The 16,400-nt window shown below is 44.7% G+C and overlaps 1 protein-coding gene across 3 annotated transcripts in view; it reads left to right on the top strand.

The window, feature by feature from the left end:
- Positions 1–11,360: 11,360 nt before the first annotated feature.
- The window catches only part of LOC118358815 (trafficking protein particle complex subunit 8-like), a 69,813-nt gene continuing 64,773 nt past the window's right edge, over positions 11,361–16,400 (top strand). Inside the window, exon 1 of one of the 3 annotated variants that reach the window (XM_052480007.1) lies at positions 11,361–11,708. In XM_052480007.1, the coding sequence (XP_052335967.1) occupies positions 11,552–11,708 (157 nt within the window). In that variant the 5' untranslated portion in view covers positions 11,361–11,551. The remainder of the gene's footprint in view (positions 11,709–16,400) is intronic. The other 2 variants (XM_052480006.1, XM_035736735.2) reach the window with 2 other exon arrangements.

The following is a 16,400-nucleotide window of genomic DNA, read 5'->3' as shown; positions in this document are numbered from 1 at the left end:
CACATGGCGTTTATACATTGGCTGGTTACCTGCATTAAAAGGCAACGTTTTGAAACGGAGGCGCGCAACTCTAGGGAGGAGATAAGCACTACTCCGAGCCCAGGACGAGATGGAAGGCTATAGGATACAAAGCACTCCAGCTCTGCTGTTGAGATATGGTCATTTTCAAACCCTTATATATTTTTTAACCTTTATTTAACTTGGCAAGTCAGTTAAGAACAAACATATAGGCTACGATACATTTTCCCCACAATGCTGCAAAAATACCCTAAGAAGTCATTTATCCAATCGCTGGAGATTTAGGAAGCGTGGAATTCTAGAAAACAGCTACTGGTTGTCAGCGAAAGAGCAGCACAGAGAGATGTAGAGGAGTCTGTTTAAGTTGAAGTTATCCCCTTGTAGGCGGCATAGTAGCCTACATACAGTGCATTCGGAAAGTATTCAGACCCCTTGACCTTTTCCACATTTTGTTACATTACAGCATTATTCTACAATTGATTCAATTTTTTTTTTACCCTCATCAATCTACACACAATACCCCATAATAACAAAGCTAAAACAGGTTTAGACATTTTTGAAAATGTATTAAAATGTATTTTTAAAAATATATATATTTGCATAAGTATTCAGACCCTTTACTCAACACTTTGTTGAAGCACCTTTGGCAGCGATTACAGCCTCGAGTCGTCTTTGGTATGACGCTATAAGCTTGGCACACCTGTATTTGGGGAGTTTCTGCCATTTTTATCTGCAGATCCTCTCAAACTCTGTCAGGTTCGATGGGGAGCATTGCTGCACAACTTTGTTCAGGTCTCTCCAGAGATGTTCGATCGGGTTCGAGTCCGGTCTCTGGCTGGGAAACTCAAGGATATTCAGAGACTTGTCCTGAAGCAATTCCTGTATTGTCTTGGCTGTGTGCTTAGGGTCATTGTCCTATTGGAATGTAAACCTTCACCCCAGTCTGAGGTCCTGAGCTCTCTGGATCATATATTCAATAAGGATCGCTCTGTACTTTGCCCGTTCATCTTTCCCTCGATCCTGACTAGTCTCCCAGTCCCTGCTGCTGAAAAACATCCCCACAGCATGATGCTGCTACCCCCATGCTTCACTGTAGTGATGGTGCCAGGTTTCATATAGATGTGACAATTGGCATTCAGCCCAAAGAGTTCAATCTTGGTTTCACCAGACCAGATAATCTTGTTTCTCATGGTCAGAGTTTTTAGGTGCCTTTTGGCAAACTCCAAGCGGGTTGTCATATGCCTTTTATTGAGGAGTGGCTTCCGTCTGTCCACTCTACCATAAAGGCCTGATTGGTGGAGTGCTGCAGAGATGGGTTGTACTTTTGGAAGGTTCTCCCATATCCACAGAGGAACTCTGGAGCTCTTTCAGAGTGACCATCGGGTTCTTGGTCACCTCCCTGACCAACGCCCTTCTCCCCCGATTGCTCAGTTTGGCCGGGCAGCCAGCTCTAGTAAGAGTCTTGGGAGTTCTAAACTTTTTCCATTTAAGAATGATGGTTGACCATTGTGTTCTTGGGGAGCTTCAAAGCTGCTAAAATATTTTAGTACCCATCCCCAGATCTGTGCCTCGACACAATCCTGTCTTGGAGCTCTATGGACATTGTCTTCAACCTTATGGCTTGGTTTTTGTTCTGACATGCACTCTGGGACCTTATATAGACAGGTGTGTGCCTTTCCAAATCATGTCCAAATCAACTGAATTTACCACAGGTGGACTCCAAATCAAGTTGTAGAAACATCTCAAGGATGATCAATGGAAACAAGATGCACCTGAGCTCAATTTCGAGTGTGATAGCAAAGGGTCCGAATACTTATGTAAATAAGGTATCCGTGTTTTATTTTGAATATATTTGTAAAAATGTCTAAAACCTGTTTTCACTCTGTAATTATGGGGTATTGTGTGTAGATTGATGAGGACTTTTATTTTTTAATCAATTTTAGAGTAAGGCTGCAAGATTTAAAAAAATGTGTAAAATGTCAAGTGGCCTGAATACTTCCTGAATGTAATTTGAAAAATAAACATTGTAAACCATAGCCTAGCATACCTCATTCGCAATTAGTTTTTTGATGTGTGAGGCACTTTTCCCCGGGACTGTCTGGAGGTGACAGTCCAGGAGAGACTGACTGATCAGGGCCTAGTTTCCCAGTTGAGATGTACAGCACCAGTCCAAAGTTTGGACACACCTTCTCATTCAAGGGTTTTGTCTTTATTTGTCCTATTTTCTACATTGTAGAATAATAGTGAAGACAATCAAAACTATGAAGTAACACATATGGAGTCATGTAGTAACCAAAAAAGTTTTAAACATATCAAAATATATATTATATTTGAGATACTTCAAAGTAGTATGACCCTTTACCTTGAAGACAGCTTGAAGGCAAAAACCCTTGAATGAGTAGGTGATGTCATTTAAAGGGGAAATCGGCAGTTACTACATCCATTTTGGGACTGATAAATTAATGACATGTACTCGTTGATTCTTGAAGAATATAACTTATAAAGGCATCATGAGCTTAGTTCAACTGTCAAGCCCCATCAGAACCCAAAATGTAAGCTTTTTTTACTCCAACGTTTGTAAACAAGAACAAGGTTGTGTGCGCAGCGCTGACGTCACACACAGAGCCCAACAAAAACCAGTAGGAGATTCAACCAAAAAACAAACGAGGAAAAGTGTGACTGAGTGAATATTCATCAGTTTACTAACTCCTGTTACATTCACCCCTCCTGAATTTCACCAAAACACTCAAAAAATATATACGTTTAGCCTTTAACAGCACGAATAGTTAATGAGACAAATGACCCTTGACTTGACCAGCTTCTCTAAAGATCTCATCTTCAGTTTAGTTAAAAAAAGGAGTTTAAAAGGTTTATCAGGCCTCTAAGCCTTCTAGTGCAATGTGGTGCAGCCTACACCACAGGACACTTGGTCTTTCAACTTGACATACACCTATTTTGTCTCGTAAAACTAATCAATTCATGTTTGATAGAGAGACCTCAACATATTATATCCCTGGATTAACTTAAGCAACACGTCCTTAGGCCTGAGCTTTCCCTGACGCCAACCCACAGCTCCATCTAAAAGGCCTGGACTCAATAAGGCAATTCACTGATCTAACCCCCCTACCTAACCCCCCTTCCTGTTCTTGTTCTAACTGGACCCTGGGCAACTACTGAGTCCAGGGTAAGGGGGTCTAGACACTGTCATGACCAGTTGTCTGAGCTGGAAACAGGGAAAAAGTCAACATTGTCCAGGTCAATGACGGTGTCGGTCTCAGGCACAGCTGGAGAAGGATCTGTTTCAAGAGATGTGACTGACTCAGGGGCAATACTTGTCCTATCGAACAGAGGATTCCCTTTCCAGGTCACTGACATCATCCATTTCCAAACTTCCACAGGTTAGATCACTTTCTCTTTCAGATCCATCATCCCGAGGCTCCTTGACAGGTAAGAAGTTGCCATCTAGCAGTAGATTCCTTCTCGACCCCTGTGTACATCACAGGCTCCCACTTGTCTGCCAGTTTCTTCTTACACCTTTTTCCCTTTGTTTGCCAGTAACACTCAATCTCCTTTGTGGAGCGAGACCCCTTTTACCATCTTGTTGTATTGTCTTGTGTATTGTGTTGGTGTCTGGTGTTGCTGTTCTTTGCAAATGTGCTGTGCAATTCCTGCTGCTTCGGTCAAGGTCGAGAGGAGTCTTGGAGTAAGTACTGAATTCTACCACAACAAGATCTTGGAGGACTGCCTTAAACATGACGTCAACTGGAAGCCTGGGGACACGGCCGAACATTAGGGCAAAAGGTTGCGTACCCTGTGGTCTTGTGGATGGTTGCATTGTATACGAAAGTCTGTGTTTGGATCTGCTGAGGCCATCCTCGCTTGGTCCTCAGTGGTAATGCTCTGAGCATGTTCCCTAACGTTCTATTGAAGATTTCAATCCCCACCGGCTCGGTACAATGTCGTCAAGATTCTCAGTAGCAGCTTTGAGAATTTCCTTGTAGACAATGCTCTCCCATCAGGGGGCTTTGGCTTTGTAGCAGGCAGGCTCACAATCTTGAGGGGGGCGGTGCTGCTTTAGTAGGTCTCTGACTACATTCATCTTTCTGATTTGGCTGCGTATAGACTACTTACAGTAGGCCCATAAAACAGATAAGGACTTCTCCGTAGTGTATGGGTCGCTCAGGTGGGTGTCTAGGGTATAGGGTTGTTGACCATTCCATCAGGATAGGACAGTTGATAAATCAACATGAATCATTTATTTTAAAACGTATATCCCATTTCTGCACAAAATTGAAAGCTCTCTCACAACCCCTGCTCACAAACACACACGGGCTCTGGGATTTGCAACCCCTATTCTTTTTCATTCACTTAACTCCACACCAAAACACAAAAACACACACCCCACCTTCCATGACAATACATCCGCACATACCCACATACTGTGCCTTCTGTGTCTTCTGTGTTTTATCTCTACCGTGTTGATTGAGTACTTTTTTGTTCCAGTTCCTTATATTTGAAGCTGTACTATTCCACTTTTTTGTTCCAGTTCCTTATATTTGAAGCTGTACTATTCCACTTTTTTGTTCCAGTTCCTTATATTTGAAGCTGTACTATTCCACTTTTTTGTTCCAGTTCCTTATATTTGAAGCTGTACTATTCCACTTTTTTGTTCCAGTTCCTTATATTTGAAGCTGTACTATTCCACTTTTTTTGTTCCAGTTCCTTATATTTGAAGCTGTACTATTCCACTTTTTTGTTCCAGTTCCTTATATTTGAAGCTGTACTATTCCACCAATGATCCTTTCTTCTAACGCTGTTTTATCAATTTATGAAATACTATAAATGGAAAGTAAAACTAATTATTTTCCAACATTCCCTATCTAGAATGGTATAGTGTAGTTTATTTCTTTAACAATTTTTGTATTTGATTTATTTTCTATATATTGTTTAATAACAATCCCTACCATGGCTAGTATTGGGTGTAACATTATTCGACTCCTCTATGGGAACTTTGTAATATTTAGAATAGCAATGGAGTGGTGTTTGTGTCTCTGAACATTTGGTTATCAATATACAGTTTATCGACTACGAGAGCTACACGTTTAACTTTGTATCTATTTTCCTTGAAGATTGGGTACAGAACTTTGCTTTGTTCTGCAATTTCCTTCGGGCACTGAACGTTCATGCCTAATTTTGTGCCAGCGAGTCTTTTACCCAGCACATTTGGCAAAGATTGGGCAGTCATATCTCTGTCCTCTGTTGGATTTTGTTCGACAGCTTCGCATGGGATCTGAAGCGCTGTAAGGAGGAACTCCCCAACTACACCCTCAGGAACATCTCCTTCGTTCTCCTGGAAACCAGTAAGTACCAGATTCTCCCTCGTGGATCTAGTCTGTATGTCAAGTAAGGCTTCTCTCCTTTTTAAGTTCATTGACATCAGTTTCAGTAATAATAATATAATAATAATATATGCCATTTAGCTGACGCTTTTATCCAAAGCGACTTACAGTCATGTGTGCATACATTCTACGTATGGGTGGTCCCGGGGATCGAACCCACTACCCTGGCGTTACAAGCACCATGCTCTACCAACTGAGCCACAGAAGGACCAGTCTTATTGACTATCCCTTTGAGGTTGTTGTTTCCGTCTCCAATGTTGCAGCTTTTTCGACACTCATCTCGAGGCTTGACCTTCAACTCCTTTATATCCTTACTGACTAATTCAAGTACGCCCAAGTTTGTCATTTAGCGATTTTAACAGATCGGTTTCCACCGTTACCATTCCCAGTGGTGAAAAAGATTAAATTGTTTGTGTCTGTCGAAGAGTCGCGTTTTCTTTTCGGGATCACTCTCCGTCATGTTTTCGGGATCACTCTCCGTCATGTTTTCGGGATCACTCTCCGTCATGTTTTCGGGATCACTCTCCGTCATGTTTTCGGGATCACTCTCGTCATGTTTTCGATCACTCTCCGTCATGTTTTCGGGATCACTCTCCGTCATGTTTTCGGGATCACTCTCCGTCATGTTTTCGAGATCACTCTCCGCATGTTTTCGGATCACTCTCCGTCATGTTTTCGGGATCACTCTCCGTCATGTTTTCGGATCACTCTCCGTCATGTTTTCGGGATCACTCTCCGTCATGTTTTCGGATCACTCTCCGTCATGTTTTCGGATCACTCTCCGTCATGTTTTCGGGATCACTCTCCGTCATGTTTTCGATCACTCTCCGTCATGTTTTCGGATCACTCTCCGTCATGTTTTCGGGATCACTCTCCGTCATGTTTTCGGATCACTCTCCGTCATGTTTTCGGGATCACTCTCCGTCATGTTTTCGGGATCACTCTCCGTCATGTTTTCGGGATCACTCTCCGTCATGTTTTCGGGATCACTCTCCGTCATGTTTTCGGGATCACTCTCCGTCATGTTTTCGGGATCACTCTCCGTCATGTTTTCGGGATCACTCTCCGTCATGTTTTCGAGATCACTCTCCGTCATGTTTTCGGGATCACTCTCCGTCATGTTTTCGGGATCACTCTCCGTCATGTTTTCGGGATCACTCTCCGTCATGTTTTCGGGATCACTCTCCGTCATCAAATCAAATCAAATCAAATTTATTTATATAGCCCTTCGTACATCAGCTGATATCTCAAAGTGCTGTACAGAAACCCAGCCTAAAACCCCAAACAGCAAACAATGCAGGTGTAAAAGCACGGTGGCTAGGAAAAACTCCCTAGAAAGGCCAAAACCTAGGAAGAAACCTAGAGAGGAACCGGGCTATGTGGGGTGGCCAGTCCTCTTCTGGCTGTGCCGGGTAGAGATTATAACAGAACATGACCAAGATGTTCAAATGTTCATAAATGACCAGCATGGTCGAATAATAATAAGGCAGAACAGTTGAAACTGAGCAGCAGCACAGTCAGGTGGACTGGGGACAGCAAGGAGCCTTCATGTCAGGTAGTCCTGGGGCACGGTCCTAGGGCTCAGGTCAGTTGAAACTGAGCAGGAGCATGGCCAGGTGGACTGGGGACAGCAAGGAGTCCTCATGTCAGGTAGTCCTGGGACATGGTCCTAGGGCTCAGGTCCTCCGAGAGAGAGAAAGAAAGAGAGAAGGAGAGAATTAGAGAACGCACACTTAGATTCACACAGGACACCGAATAGGACAGGAGAAGTACTCCAGATATAACAAACTGACCCTAGCCCCCCGACACATAAACTACTGCAGCATAAATACTGGAGGCTGAGACAGGAGGGGTCAGGAGACACTGTGGCCCCATCCGAGGACACCCGGACAGGGCCAAACAGGAAGGATATAACCCCACCCACTTTGCCAAAGCACATCCCCCACACCACTAGAGGGATATCTTCAACCACCAACTTACCATCCTGAGACAAGGCCGAGTATAGCCCACAAAGATCTCCGCCACGGTACAACCCAGGGGGGGCAACCCAGACAGGCCGACCACAACAGTGAATCAACCCACCCAGGTGACGCACCCCCCCAGGGACGGCACGAGAGAGCCCCAGCAAGCCAGTGACTCAGCCCCCGTAACAGGGTTAGAGGCAGAGAATCCCAGTGGAAAGAGGGGAACCACCAGGCAGAGACAGCAAGGGCGGTTCGTTGCTCCAGAGCCTTTCCGTTCACCTTCCCACTCCTGGGCCAGACTACACTCAATCATATGACCCACTGAAGAGATGAGTCTTCAGTAAAGACTTAAAGGTTGAGACCGAGTTTGCGTCTCTGACATGGGTAGGCAGACCGTTCCATAAAAATGGAGCTCTATAGGAGAAAGCCCTGCCTCCAGCTGTTTGCTTAGAAATTCTAGGGACAATTAGAGGCCTCATGTCTTGTGACCGTAGCGTACGTGTAGGTATGTACGGCAGGACCAAATCAGAGAGGTAGGTAGGAGCAAGCCCATGTAATGCTTTGTAGGTTAGCAGTAAAACCTGAAATCAGCCCTTGCTTTGACAGGAAGCCAGTGTAGAGAGGCTAGCACTGGAGTAATATGATCAAATTTCTTGGTTCTAGTCAGGATTCTAGGCCGTATTTAGCACTAACTGAAGTTTATTTAGTGCTTTATCCGGGTAGCCGGAAAATAGAGCATTGCAGTAGTCTAACCTAGAAGTGACAAAAGCATGGATTAATTTTTCTGCATCATTTTTGGACAGAAAGTTTCTGATTTTTGCAATGTTACGTAGATGGAAAAAAGCTGTCCTCGAAATGGTCTTGATATGTTCTTCAAAAGAGAGATCAGGGTCCAGAGTAACGCCGAGGTCCTTCACAGTTTTATTTGAGACGACTGTACAACCATTAAGATTAATTGTCAGATTCAACAGAAGATCTCTTTGTTTCTTGGGACCTAGAACAAGCATCTCTGTTTTGTCCGAGTTTAATAGTAGAAAGTTTGCAGCCATCCACTTCCTTATGTCTGAAACACATGCTTCTAGCGAGGGCAATTTTGGGGCTTCACCATGTTTCATTGAAATGTACAGCTGTGTGTCATCCGCATAGCAGTGAAAGTCATGTTTTCGGGATCACTCTCCGTCATGTTTTCGGGATCACTCTCCGTCATGTTTTCGGGATCACTCTCCGTCATGTTTTCGGGATCACTCTCCGTCATGTTTTCGGGATCACTCTCGTCATGTTTTCGGGATCACTCTCCGTCATGTTTTCGGGATCACTCTCCGTCATGTTTTCGGATCACCGTCATGTTTTCGATCACTTCTCCGTCATGTTTTCGGGATCACTCTCCGTCATGTTTTCGGGATCACTCCGTCATGTTTTCGGGATCACTCTCGTCATGTTTTCGGGATCACTCTCCGTCATGTTTTCGGATCACTCTCCGTCATGTTTTCGGGATCACTCTCCGTCATGTTTTCGGGATCACTCTCCGCCATGTCTTCGGGATCACTCTCCGTCATGTTTTCGGGATCACTCTCCGTCATGTTTTCGGGATCACTCCGTCATGTTTTCGGATCACTCTCCGGGATCACTCCATGTTTTCGGGATCACTCTCCGGGGATCACTCTCCGTCATGTTTTCGGGATCACTCTCCGTCATGTTTTCGGGATCACTCTCCGTCATGTTTTCGGATCACTCTGTTTTCGGGATCACTGTGTTTTCGGGATCACTCTCCGTCATGTTTTCGGATCACGTCATGTTTTCGGGATCACTCTCCGTCATGTTTTCGGGATCACTCTCCGTCATGTTTTCGGGATCACTCTCCGTCATGTTTTCGGGATCACTCTCCGTCATGTTTTCGGGATCACTCTCCGTCATGTTTTCGGGATCACTCTCCGTCATGTTTTCGGGATCACTCTCCGTCATGTTTTCGGGATCACTCTCCGTCATGTTTTCGGGATCACTCTCCGTCATGTTTTCGGGATCACTCTCCGTCATGTTTTCGGGATCACTCTCCGTCATGTTTTCGGGATCACTCTCCGTCATGTTTTCGGGATCACTCTCCGTCATGTTTTCGGGATCACTCTCCGTCATGTTTTCGGGATCACTCTCCGTCATGTTTTCGGGATCACTCTCCGTCATGTTTTCGGGATCACTCTCCGTCATGTTTTCGGGATCACTCTCCGTCATGTTTTCGGGATCACTCTCCATCATGTTTGGATGTTGCTTGTTTTCGTAATATTTGTTGATACATGTCTCTTGTCTTAAGATTTGTTTTGTGTTGTTATCCAGATTGAAGGTAATTAACCACCAGTTTGTGAAGTGATAATAACTTACCGATATTGAATATTACGTTTTTATCTTGAGGTGATCTACACTGCTGTGTTCAGTCCGCCATCTTACTTGGGACAAGTTCTTAAGTACCCGTAGAGCCATATCTCTTTCCTGCACCACCTTTGAGCCCTCGTCTGTCCACCACGGCACCAACCACAGTCTTCCTCCCTCCGAACACACTGCAACAGTCACATCTGCAGCTGACATAATTACAGACGTTACTGCCTCAGTGCACTCATCCACAGACCCCTCCATTGATAACACTTGTCCCGCCCGCTCACTTCCAGTTAGCTTTCTCAAAGCACAACCTCATGTACTTTGCCCTAATTCACTTCCATTTCTCCTCCTGTCTTCAGCTCACTTCGCTTACACTTTCTACCATTCGTCTTTAACAAACCATCTCCCTTTTTCTGCTATTTTTAACTGACTCAAGCTTGTAAGTTCCTTCCGCTCTCTCTTAGACCTTAGACCTCCTCTGCCTTCCTTTCCCCCCCATTCCTCCTCCATATTCCAAGTATACATCTCCTTATCATAATACTGCACTTCTCCTGACATATCTTGTTCTTGCTTTCTCAAGGGATGCCATTTAACTGGCTGTCACAATCTCCATACAATCAGCACAAACCCTTCCAGATGTAGTGCTCAACAGTGCATCCCACTTATAATGCAGCTGCTTTGTATTTGATGTGACATTTTTCAATTTCAAACAAGCGTGCCCCCCAGGGGCTCTCTCCCTTCCCATACAGTGTCGACCCCTAATCACACTCGCTTTCTTATGTAAAATATTATTACCAAGGAAGTGAGTTTGTGTTTATACAGGACCTCCCACCCCGACCGACCGTCAACCAATCATGTCAATGCGGAACGATATGCACCCCTCCGCATTGTTACAACATTTCGGAGGCGCACAGCGAGGCTCCGCTATTGGGTCACTCCCTCCAAAGGAGTCTCGGATCACATTTTCAGATCAAGTATAAATTGGCTTAGTCGTTAAGGTTGTAAACGTTGTGGAATTGACATTCTTAAAAACATAATATTTGAGTAATCAAATAATTATCTAGTTTAGAAAATAAAAACAAACCCGTTTATGCGTTGTTTGATTTCAGATCCAAATCAAATAAACGAGGAACGACTCTTTACTCGTTTTGTATCTTGTCATCTAATATGACATATTAATTGGTCAAAAAGTACACGGACCTGTAACAAATAATCAAACTTTATTTTGATTCGAACTATGGCTCAAACCTTGTGAAAACCGACCAAACAGCTGGAGGCGTAACAAGCCACACGATTGAGCTGCCACTGTCTGGTCTCCCTACATATGCTGCATTTAAAACAACTGGGTACTCGGGGAAAAAATACCATGTCAAATCATGACCTCAGTGATCTTCTGGTCGGAGCTCTAGACAGAATCCCCGAGCTCCCGAGTTTGATGACTGTTCAAATCGATATTTCAATTCAATTCAAGGGCTTTATTGGCATGGGAAACATGTGTTAACATTGCCAAAGCAAGTGAGGTAGTCAACATACAAAGTTAATATTTCTCAGTCGGAGCTATTCCCCCCCCCGAGTTCCCAGTTATTTTGAACGCTCCGAAGTCGGAGATTTCCTAGTTCCCCGTTGTTGTGAACGCGGCATTAACATGACCACCACTGAGCACAGCGAGCAACTGTAGAATTCAACATGGCTGCCTTTCACCGTCAGTAAGGGAGTTATTTTCAAGTCAGAAGTGGATAGTTAGCGTTTTACTATCTAAATCCAGAGAGAAATACATTGTCGTAGCCTCTCAAGCAGACCGCGATGGCTCAGTGCGTACAGTCGGTGCAGGAATTCATCCAGGACTCGTTTGTCCCGATGGTGGCGGTCCTGTGCAGCGAAGATGCGGAGAAAGTGACTCGTAAAAACAACCTGAATTTCTCGGAGCTGCTAAGGCCCTTCTGCCGGTTAACGTCCGAAGGTAAGAGCTTTGACGCACAACAACTAAACGTGTTTATGCTCAAGACCTACCCGTTACACAGAGACATCTTAAACCAAGCTATGTTTGCGGCATTGTGTGTACAATTGTGAACTAGTTAGCTTTAGCATGATGTTGTCCTCCTAGCCAACTAAGCTAACGTTAGCCAATTGCAGTTACCGCCGTCACTTAGCTGTGCCAAGTCAAGTGACAGGAAAGACTTAACCACCAGTAGCAGACGTGGTGTTTGGAACAGGGGCCTTGTCTTGTTTCTTTAATGTGTCACACGATCGGGCCCCACTGACAACCAAGATGTCTGCCAGTACCTTTGGGTGCCTTTGTAACGTTTGTTAGTTTAGAAATGCTTTCGTTTCAACGCAGCGGGGAACAGAGGCCCACTTCCATTCGGTCCGGGGATGGGAGGGACGATTTGGCAGTTGACTAAGCTTCGCTTGTCATGCTAATTTAGCTAGCGAAATAGCTTAGACACCCTTCCTTGAAGTTGCAGCTATCTGCTTGCTAGCTATATTAGCTGAGCAACGCCCAACAACATTTTGACTTAACGGAGCTAGTAAACTCCCTCACTGGCTAAGCAAGATGGATCCTGAGACAGAAATAGACATTCAGTTGAACTTGGATTAAGCAGCCACTAGCCAGAGTGTCTTTGGCTAGAGTAGATGACGGTTGTATTCGTAATTCGGTTTAATGCTGGTTTACCACTGGCATTTAAAGCGCCAGATTACTCATGGTCAGACTGACAATCCAATGGCTTGGTTCCACACTCATTATGTAATCTAGCTAGCTAGCTACCAACCCATATCCATCCCATAGGTACCATATATATATAATATCTTTGCAAAGGGCAAGGCCTACCAATCTAGTGTTTTATTTTTGCTATGGCTCAAGTGAAATTGGAAAACCGCAGTGTTTTTAAAAACAAGAAGGCTCTAGGTTTTGATTATCAGGCTGTGATAAACTCATAGCCGTAAGTGTCGTTGCCCTATCATAACCCTAGTTGTCTCATAATGAGTCCTCTCATAGACACAAGGCCCCAAGAGAAGAAGAGGAGCAGGAAACAAGGAGTGGCAATCTCACAAAACTCCAGAGAATAAGCGCTTGGTGTGTGTTTAACTTAATATAATAATAATAATAATAAATAATAATAACTTCCAGCACATTTAGTCACATTTCTGGAGGAATGCGTCCAGATTGTTGACGGGGCTGACTTGGAGGACATCACTGTGAAGAAGTGCCTGTGTTTTCCTTAGAGCCTCAAAGTGGAGGCCGGTAGGGATATCCTTGTCTCATCGTGCACTAGCGACTCCTGTGGCGGTCCGGGCGCAGTGCACGCTGACCAGGTCGCTCGGGGCACGGTGTTTCCTCCGACCCATTGGTGCGGCTGGCTTCCGGGTTGGATGCGCACTGTGTTAAGAAGCAGTGCGGCTTGGTTGGGTTGTGTTTTGGAGGATGCATGGCTTTCGACCTTCGTCTCTCCCGAGCCCGTACGGGAGTTGTAGCGGTGAGACAAGATAGTAACTACTAACAATTGGATACCACGAAAAAGGGGGTAAAAAATAAATAATAATATGCCAATTAGCATCAACATCATGCCAAACTGCAAATCCCTGTGTGCTGTGTGTCATCTCTAGCTGACACCTTGGCTAACGGCTATTTTGTCAAACAGTGGCAACTCGTCATTCAGTGCAGGTGGGGCAGAACCCCACTTGTTTTGAGCCCCACCTTTCTAGCCCCCCAAAAATAAGTAATATTTTTTGCCATTAAGGGTTACACATCAGTTTGCAAACAATGTAAAACATATAATTTTTTGTGCAAAAATTTAGTTAATAAAGCCATATACAAACTTGGTCTTTTTTTTGCTTAAGGTAGCTCCAAAATGCAGGTGTTTCAGCCTAGCCCAGTGCTTTCTGTAGTGGTGGGGCAGCCAGCGGAAGATACGGAGCCTAGGGGTTGGTACTTTCTCTAGTTGCGCCGTGATTGGCTCAGTCTTCTGTCACTCATGGGGATACTATGTCACTGCCAAATCCAAGCGTAGCGCCCGAATATTCAAGCCCCTTGGGTGCTGCCATGGAGTTACATTAGAAGTGCCTTCAAGAAGGCGCACGGTCATTTGCCACATATAACGTGATTTGACGTGATTTTATATCTGTCATACTTTCAAAATCTTAGCTAGCCAGCTCGCAGTCATCATGAATCAAGTCAACAATCTACTGGCAAATCTTTTTAAATCCTTTTCATATGAAGAGAAATAATAAATAAAACATCCCTGCTCATTGGCCATTGGACATGAAATGCTGAATACAACAGGTGTAATGAAATGTCCAGGTGTAGTCAGTGAAATGCTGAATACAACAGGTGTAGTCCTTAGAAATGCTGAATACAACAGGTGAGTAGATGCTGAATACAACAGGTGTAGTAGACCTGAAATACAGTGAAATGCTGAATACAACAGGTGTAGTAGACCAGGTGTAGTAGACAGTGAAATGCTGAATACAACAGGTGTAGTAGACCTTAAAGTGAAATGCTGAATACAACAGGTGTAGTAGACCTTACAGTGAAATGCTGAATACAACAGGTGTAGTAGACCAGGTGTAGTAGACAGTGAAATGCTGAATACAACAGGTGTAGTAGACCTCACAGTGACAGTGAAATGCTGAATACAACAGGTGTAGTAGACCTTACAGTGAAATGCTGAATACAACAGGTGTAGTAGACCTCACAGTGAAATGCTGAATACAACAGTGAAATGTGAAATGCTGAACACAACAGGAAATGGGGGTAGTAGGTGAAATGCAATACAACAGTGCAAGTGAAATGCTGAATCCAGGTAGCCGTTTGATTACTTGTTAAGGAGTCTTACGTGAAATGCTGAATACAACAGGGGTAGACCTAAAAATGCAGTTGAGAGGCCTTTTGGTCCTAGACTTGGTGTTCCGGTACCGCTTGCCATGCGGTAGTAGAGAGAACAGGCTATGACCGTGGTAGCTGGGTTCTTTGACCATTTTTAGGGCCTTCCTCTGACATCGCCTGGTGTAGAGGTCCTGGATGGCAGGCAGTTTAACCCCAGTGATGTCCTGGGCCGTACGCACTACCCTCTGTAGTGCCTTGCAGTCGGACGCCGAGCAGTTGCCATACCCGGCAGTGATGCAACCAGTCAGGATGCTCTCTATGTTGCAGCTGTAGAACCTTTTGAGGATCTGAGGACCCATGCCAAATCTTTTCAGTCTCCTGAGATGGAGTAGTCTTTGTCGTGCCCTCTTCTCGACTGTCTTGGTGTGTTTGGACCATTCTAGTTTGTTGATGTGGACACCAAGGAACTTGGAGCTCTCAACCTGCTCCACTACAGCCCAGTCGATGAGAATGAGGGCATGCTCAGTCCTCCTTTTTCTGTAGTCCACATTCATCTCCAATGTCTTGATTATGTTGAGGATAGGTTGTTATTCTGGCACCACCCGGCCAGGTCGCTGACCTCCTCCCTATAGTCTGTCTCATCGTTGTTGGTGATCATGCCTACCACTGTTGTCGTCTGCAAACTTAATGATGGTTTTGGAGTTGTGCCTGGCCACACCGTCGTGAATGAACAGGGAGTACAGGAGGGGACTGAGCACGCACCCTTGAGGGGCTTCAGTGTTGAGGATCAGTGTGGTCGAGGGTGTTGAATGCTGAGCTGTAGTCATTGAATAGCATTCTCTCTTAGGTGTTCCTTTTGTCCAGGTGGGAAAGGGCAGCGTGGAGTGCAATAGAGAGTGCATCATCTGTGGGTCTGTTTGGGCGGTATGCAAATTGTAGTGGGTCTAGGGATTCTGGGGTCATGTTGTTGATGTGAGCCATGACCATCCTTTCAAAGCACTTCATGGCTACAGCCGTGAGTGCTACGGGGTCTGTAGTCTTTTAGGCCTGCATGAGAGCTGATGCTCTCATGCATGCCTCTGTGTTGCTTGCCTCGAAGTGAGCATAGAAGTAATTTAGCTCGTCTGGTAGGCTCGTGTCACTGGGCAGCTCGCAGCTGTGTTTCCCTCTTGTTGTCAGTAATAGTTTGCCACATAAGACAAGCGTCGGAGCCGGTGTAGTACGATTCACTCCTAGCCCTGTTTTGGTGCTTTGCCTGTTTGATGTTTTGTATGAGGGCTTAGTAGGATTTCCTATAAACCTCTGGGTTCGAGTCCCGCACCTTGAAAGTGGCAGCTCTACCCTTTAGCTCAGTGTGAATGTTGCCTGTAATCCATGGCTTCTGGTTGGGGTATGTACATAGTCACTGTGGGGAACGACGTTCTCGATGCACTTATTGATAAAGCCAGTGACTGATGTGGTGTACTTCTCAATGCCATCGGAAGTATCCCAGAACATGTTCCAGTCTGTGGTAGCAAAACAGTCATGTAGTTTAGCATCTGCTTCATCTGACCACTATAGACCCAGTCACTGGTGCTTTCTGCTTTAATGTTTGCTTGTAAGCAAGAATCAGGAGGATGGAATTGTGGTCAGATTTACCAAATGCAGTGCGAGGGAGAGCTTTGTATGTGTGTGTGGAGTACAGGTGATCTATAATTGTTTTTCCCTCTGATTGCGCATTTAACATGTTGATAGAAATGAGGTAAAACTGATTTAAGTTTCCCTGCATGAAAATCCCCGGCCACTAGGAGCGCCACGCCTGGGTGTGCGGTTTCCTGTTTGCTTATT

This window comes from Oncorhynchus keta, chromosome 26 (assembly GCF_023373465.1).
Source record: "Oncorhynchus keta strain PuntledgeMale-10-30-2019 chromosome 26, Oket_V2, whole genome shotgun sequence".
Lineage (NCBI taxonomy): Eukaryota > Metazoa > Chordata > Actinopteri > Salmoniformes > Salmonidae > Oncorhynchus > Oncorhynchus keta.
Note: the sequence above shows the minus strand (reverse complement) of the source record. Positions and strands in the feature narration are given on the sequence as shown.